This window comes from Anopheles marshallii, chromosome 2 (genome assembly GCF_943734725.1).
Source record: "Anopheles marshallii chromosome 2, idAnoMarsDA_429_01, whole genome shotgun sequence".
NCBI classification, from domain to species: Eukaryota; Metazoa; Arthropoda; class Insecta; order Diptera; family Culicidae; genus Anopheles; species Anopheles marshallii.
In genome coordinates, this window is record NC_071326.1 from 64,886,375 (window position 1) to 64,893,197 (window position 6,823).

The 6,823-nt window shown below is 40.8% G+C and overlaps 1 protein-coding gene across 1 annotated transcript; it reads right to left on the minus strand.

Moving 5' to 3' along the window:
• Positions 1-1,832: 1,832 nt before the first annotated feature.
• Positions 1,833-5,071, minus strand: LOC128708803 (solute carrier family 45 member 4-like). The gene is made up of 5 exons (XM_053803784.1): positions 4,950-5,071; positions 3,968-4,874; positions 2,193-2,498; positions 2,028-2,123; positions 1,833-1,964 (listed from the first exon to the last, which is right to left on the minus strand). The coding sequence occupies exons 1-5, from the start codon at positions 5,069-5,071 to the stop codon at positions 1,833-1,835; spliced, it is 1,563 nt and encodes a 520-aa protein (XP_053659759.1).
• Positions 5,072-6,823: the final 1,752 nt, after the last annotated feature.

Consider the following 6,823-nt stretch of genomic DNA (forward strand, 5'->3'; position numbering starts at 1 on the left):
TGGACAAGTTAAAATCGAAAACATCAATGACAACATTTAATTCACGACAATTCTGCTGTAACGAGTTATTTTGTCCATAACTGGTCCTAGTACGGTCGCAACGAAAATAAAAATTCGACCAAAGAGACCTATTTGGTGCTAACAGGTTTACATTAGCGAGAAGTGTAGATTTCTTCTCAAAGTAACCGGAAAAGGAAGATGCGTTGCGCATTTTTGCGCCTAGTGTCTAATGGTTGCGAACCAAGCAGAAGGCACCGTTGATAGTAACCAGGCAGTATATGATTTGTCCAACGCGAATCCTGCGTTGAATGCTCTTCAGGCGGTATGGTGGGGTGTACCGAAAGAGGACACCATACTACACAGCAATATTTCAATATCGTGCGTACAATGGCGCAAAAAAACTGTTTTCAAGTACATAGGATTCCAGAATTCACTGCACGTTTTCATCATGAGCCCTAGTGGCTTGGTTTCCTCTTGTAATGACGATTTCAACATGATCATGGAACATGAGTTTATCATCCAGAATTACCCCAAGATCACGTATGCGCGTGTTAGCGTAATGTTGGCAATGACATAGCCGTGTCTGATCGGATGCCGAACTCTGCTGAGAGATATGGTTTGACATTTGTTCGGATATAACTTTAGCGAGTTTTTGTCAAGCCAATCACCAAACACCGTAACCAGCTTTCGGAATCGCTGACAGTCGCTTGCATCTTTGACAGAGGTAAAGACTTTTATATTATCAGAATACATCAAATATGATTCCACAGGCAGGATCGATGAAATCATTCACGTAGATCAGGAAAAGCAGGAGTCCTAAGTTGCTACCCTGTGGAACCCCAGATGTTGCGGTGAACGTATGCGAATGATCGGATCCAATTTTCCCCTGGTAGGTACGATCCAGCAGATAGGAGCGCATCCAAGATACAATAAAACATCAGGAGCGCTGAGCAAGATACAGGAAATAGCTTCTGCAATTTCCTGAAGTTGTCGAACGTCGTTGCATAAAGTCATAAAGAGTAGAGATGTAATTCAATACAGCATTAACTAATGACGAATAAATGCCCTGCTCGAATACCTTAGCCTTAGTGCACAGCGAAAGACGATACCACGGTAGTAACGAGCTTCCGTGCGGTTATCTTTTTTTGTGGATTGGAACCATTCTAGCGTGTATCCACACCGCTGGATAAACGCCACTCTGTAGAAAGTTAAATATTTTAACGGTGTGATGGCATTAATGCACTGCTTGAGGCCAGAAATGTTATCAGGACTAGAAGATAATGTCGGTTTGGTGTCGTCAAGTAATAAAAGAACAAGAGCGTCGTCGATAGTCGGAATCGCAAAATCGATAATATCAGATGGAGTGACAATGAGTGCGTTCCTTAAAACCTCAGTATCGTCAATAGGCGAACAAAACGCTTCTGTAAAACGATCACATTCATCTGGAAATAGAGAGGAGTTAATTCCGTTATGACTGATAGTAGCAGGAGCATTTGAGCATTTTCGTCTATTATTCAGAAAGTTCCAGAACTTCTTTGGTTTTGTGACCTTTTAAGTGTGTTAAACGTAGGCTACGATAGTACTGTTGTAGAATTGAAATTGAATGGAATAAGCATCGCAAAAGCTTACGAACGTGTTAAATTTTATTTTTTGAAAGTTTTCGAAGAATTCGTTAGCTAGGTAATTTTCTACAGTGTTTTCTCCGTCATGTGATCTAATGTGGGACATGCGTTGCTGAAGGTTTGCAAACTGAACAGAGGAAAAAATGCTTTTAACCCAATGTTAATGTGCGTTTAACTTTATTTCCAAACGTAAAATCTACCTAATGCAATCTACAACCCCATGTAAATGATGGCCATTGCAGAACAGGCAGCACACAGCATGAGGGCGGAAGAGATAAATGTAATAATAATAGTGGATCCTACTGTATCAATTACTGCACCGATCGCTAATGATACAATTAACTGCAAAACAGGAAGGATCATAATTAAAAATCTTTTATACACACCACATCAAATTGCATGTACCTGTGCCAAACACAACATACTGCTCATCATTGAAACATCCACCCCGAATCCTCGTCGCTCGATGCTTTCCACGTACTCTCCATCAACTTCAGCAAACTACAATAAAAATATAATAATTAAATTTCGTTTAGCTTTAATATTGTGTGCTGTACCAGTAATACTTACGCAATTTTTCGAATGGTAGTGTGAGATCAACAGGAACGGTATTGAGTAGATGGTGGCGTACATGACGCCTGTGAGGGCGCAGCATGAAAACACCACCAGCTTGTGAGGAACGAGACCCATCGTGAGCATCCCACAGCAATGTGCCAGCAGACCGCCCACATATACTGACCGAGCACCAAATCGAACGATGAGCCGTTCGATGAACACGGAGTAGATGGAGGAGGTCGTGGAGCAGAGGGCCATACCGAGACAAGCGAACCGGACACCATCGGCATACCGTTCTGCGGCTATAGAACCTTTTAAAGCCTACGTAACGAAACCAAAAAATTGTATTTTTATTTATGTTTTCAAAAATCAGCCTGGTTCGTAATGCTGAAAACGAAAAATGTATAATGGTTTTAAAATTTTACATTCCAAAATAAACTTATTTGTCAAAGAATATTTTTAATTTCTTATTCACTAGCCAAGAGCCTTACACGATAATATCAGTTCTGAATTTCTCCTTCAAGATGTTCTACTGTACTAAACTTCCAGTTATGGGTAAAAAAAATCTCAAAATACCATAACATGGCTAAATCACACGTTAACAAGCCGAGGAGGAACGTTAAAATAACACGTTACAGTGAAAATAAATTATTTTCTTACACGACAAATGTAGCACTATTACTGTAAGAATTTTTCATTTGTTTTTTTTTTTTGTTGTAGTGTGATCATATGCAAAAAATTGCCCTATTTAAAAAAGTATTTTAAACAATTTGGAACGCATATAATCTGCAAATATCTACAAACACGAATTAATATTCGCCAATGGATGACAAACTTTGGAGCAATGGTTTGAAACATTTTACTTGTCCTTGAATGTAAAATAACCATGTCGATCCTTCCAAGTTTTTGTGTTTGATTAAAACACAAATTTTTGTTTAATTGAAAATTAAATTGTATTACAGTGTGAGCACATTAATATAATTGAATTTTGAAATCAATAAGTTGAAGTGAATCAATAAGTGAAATCAATCAATTATTTAATAAAAGTTATGTATAAGGAGGATCATGCACAAACGAACAGTCGTGGAACTGTGGTTAAACATGTGGAAATTCTGCGAAAGCGAATCCAGAAGTTCAACAACAAAGAAATTACGGATGGTAGAAACTGTTGAAGTGTATTCCTGATACCAATGTATCACAAAAGTTCACTGCTTTACTCCGAGCTCAATCGTTGCCTGATTCTGATTTCAATTAAGAAAATGGCAACCACAACTGAGCTAACCATAACTCGGAGGATGATCTCCTCAAAATGCGCTTTTTGTTTACTTGGTGAAACTTTGGAGCACAAGTTCGTTTCTTGTCCAAGGGCACTTCAACAAAAGTTTAAACCGACCGTACCCAACGTGCGTTTAAACTACAACGATTTACACTTGATGGAATAAGAACAAACACATTAAACATGAGTTTGAAAGCTGTTTGCAAATTACATCAACCATATCGTTGCAAAAACGATGCTATGATTGGTTTAAGTATTCCTTAACCTTTTTATATCATATTGTTATTGTTCTTGTTAATTAAACAATAATCACAACATTTACTAATGTTTGGCACATTTCCCCTCGCTGAATACACTAATTCGCCAGTAGGTTGAGAACTCAATAATACACTTCACATTCATTGTATATCTTCACAAAATTCATCACTCAAAAACTCAATTTGAAGTAGCTGTTCACAATTCACTATTTTTACCACTCTTCACTTTATATAAATTTCAAAATAATGCAACTTACCCGTACATCTCCTTCGTACACAGTTGCCCCGACAAAATCCGTGTAGTACAGGCAGTACGTTAGGTAGCTCATGTGACTGAGCAGTTGCGTCAAGCAAAGGACCTTCATCGATCGCGGCATGTGAAGAACGTTCAGCAGGAATTGTTTGAATCCAACCACTTCCGGCACGTCTTCTTGCTCTGTTTCTTCGCCCTCGCCGTACACACGCTTCACCTCATCGAGCAGCATCTTCTGTGTTACAGGGCGTAACATCGGTTGAGACTCCTGCACCGGTAGCGGGATTTCGGAAAAGCTTGTCAGCGTAACCGACAGTCCAACAAACAACACGATCCAGTTGGCAGCAAACACGGACGCATCGTTTCCACCCAGATAGTGCCCTACACCGACCCGATTCCAATCGATAGCCCCAAACAGGGCACCCATCGTAGCACCGATTCCACCCGTTAGCACCATAATGCTGAGGACGCGTGCCTGATCGCGGATAGTGCACACCTCCATGGCGTACGTGCGGCAGAGTCCGTTGCTCGTTTCCGCCGAAAAGTCCGACATGACTAATCCGAAGGTTGTGATTGTTGCCAACCATCCGACGCTAGTGAGTCCGAGCAGCTCACCAACGGCACGACCATTGGGAAGAATGAGCATGCCGGTGAGTAGCGTTATGCCGAGCGCCAGCATCACCGGTCGTCGACGACCCCAGCGGGATCTTAACCGGTCGCTTACGGAGGCAATCACGGGCGCAAACAGCAATCCAGCCAACGACGGTGTTGCCCAGATCATGGTCATGACGGTGTGCGGAAGTCCTATGCCAAGCAGGATCGGTGCAACAAGTGCTGTTTCTGTCGCGTACGTACACTCGATCCCAACGATCAGTAGCGATAAGCGCACCAGCTCCCATCGTGATTTTCTCCTGTAAAAAAAGAAAACAACATTCAAAATGTTACACGATCACCACGCTAGCAGACAATGTTATCTTACAACTTACCTAAAAGTATGCTGATACCCTCGGTTGTTGTCTAGCTTGGCGTAATGATGCCGCCTCTCCAACATGCGCTGTAGTATTTCATCTTCCGTGAGGCGATCTTGCTGCTGGTACGTTCCGTACATAGCTCCTGCAGTTAGTCACCGTCGGCTCCAGAACCATACTGATACAGATGCTGATCAGAATCGAAACGGGCACGCATGTGTCGCTCCGGCGTCTGCACGACAATCGTAATCTCTCCAATAAGGAAACGACAAGGCACTTTACCAATATTCCTTCGTTGGTAATCTCACCAGTGTGGGGTCAGTTTTTTATTTTAAATTCTATACTTCCGATTGTCCCCTATTCCCGCAACGAGTACAGTGTACAGTATGTGCCGAAAATGTGTAGCTAGCGACGACGATAAGCCTGTATTGCTGACAGGCATCTACTGGGAGCAACGTAATGAAGCTGGCATTGAAACCATATGCCTTAATCATGAACCAAATTTTTGCGATAATGATTATGAATGCCCGGTACTGTGTCCACTTGTGCTTGGTTTAACCCTACCGGCCCATCCGGCCTCCCTTCCAGTGGTTTGTGTGTGTTCTGATTACACCAATTGAGTCCTTGACACGATGCTGTTCAGGTCAGAAGAAGATAATTATATTGTACATAATTCGTTGATACGGCAACTGCAAACAACCAGTTAATTGCAGCCAGCAATTCAATGCGAACCTTACCTAATCATTACTTTCACCAGTAAGCTCCTAAGAAGCGTGACACAGTAACAAATTATCTCACACCTAATAAACATTGAAGCGAATCATGATCTGAGAAGATACCCATGAAACTAAATTGTGATAATGCAGTTTTATGAAAGTCATATCAGAAAAATAGCTCATATTCTATTGGAAGTAGTATAGCGAAAGGACAGTGAAACGAAGTAAGGAAGGAGCTGTAATACGGGAAGGTTCATGCACGAAGCAAGAATAACTCCTTAAAGAAAATGAAATAGGAAAAAATGGTATATGACTCTCGTTCTCGACTATTTAAAGTCCTATGGCAATTAAAAAATCCATCAGAACTTTGAAGATGATTTATACGTTTCGTACTACGTCACCCAAATATAGGCGACGTTTTCGTGCTGGGTGCCGAACGTGATGAGTAATCTTGTGTATCATAAAATGTATAATTGTTTTAAACTGGGGTTTAAGTACTAAACGTGGAAGAATAAATTGCGCCCCGTTAGAGAAATAGAAAAATTCTTAAGGACTCGCGCCTTATGATATTAATGATGATGCTGATGGCAACTCCTACATTGGATTATAATGGTCGAATTAGCTTTTTTCCCATTATCTTCTTCTTACATGTATGAAAACTAAAACTAATCAATCTCCTTCAGTCGACAGTAGCCAAAAATTAAAAAGTTACTGGTTCTAATAAATTCTGAGCTCAAATTTTTAAACTCAGATACCGAACTCACAGCGACAATTTCTTGCGGTAACCTGTTATAACACTGGATTCCTTTGTGAAACAAGGCGTTGCAAGCTCCTACCATGATATAGTTTAGTCCTCTAAGTGCGTTTGTTCGCCGTGTAGGGTAGTTATATATGTCCCTTCCTTTAATCTCTGACTTAGGTGTAAGGGCAAACGTTCTTTCACTAACTTATCTTTAAAAATTCCAAACAATGATAGGATACTCTGTGTCTTACGAACATCCAATGAAATTGTTCTAAAATAGTAACCGAGCAAGTGTACCAACTACAATCTGAAATATCTCGCACAGCCATGTTTTGAAGTCGTTGTAGCCTAGTGAATTGTGTTTCTCTAGCCAGGAACAAAACTCGGTGCCCAAAAATCCAAGTGAGGTCGCATGAGCGACAGATTGAGTTGTA

Bases quoted from the DNA above. Each gene is read 5' to 3' on its own strand.
- LOC128708803 (XM_053803784.1), bottom strand. From the start codon at position 5,071: ATGTACGGAACGTACCAGCAGCAAGATCGCCTCACGGAAGATGAAATA. The intron at 2,499-3,967 runs GTAAGTTGCATT...TTCGTTACGTAG, and splicing joins TGTACGAAGGAGATGTACGG to GCTTTAAAAGGTTCTATAGC. The intron at 2,124-2,192 runs GTAAGTATTACT...TTTTTATTGTAG, and splicing joins ACTACCATTCGAAAAATTGC to TTTGCTGAAGTTGATGGAGA.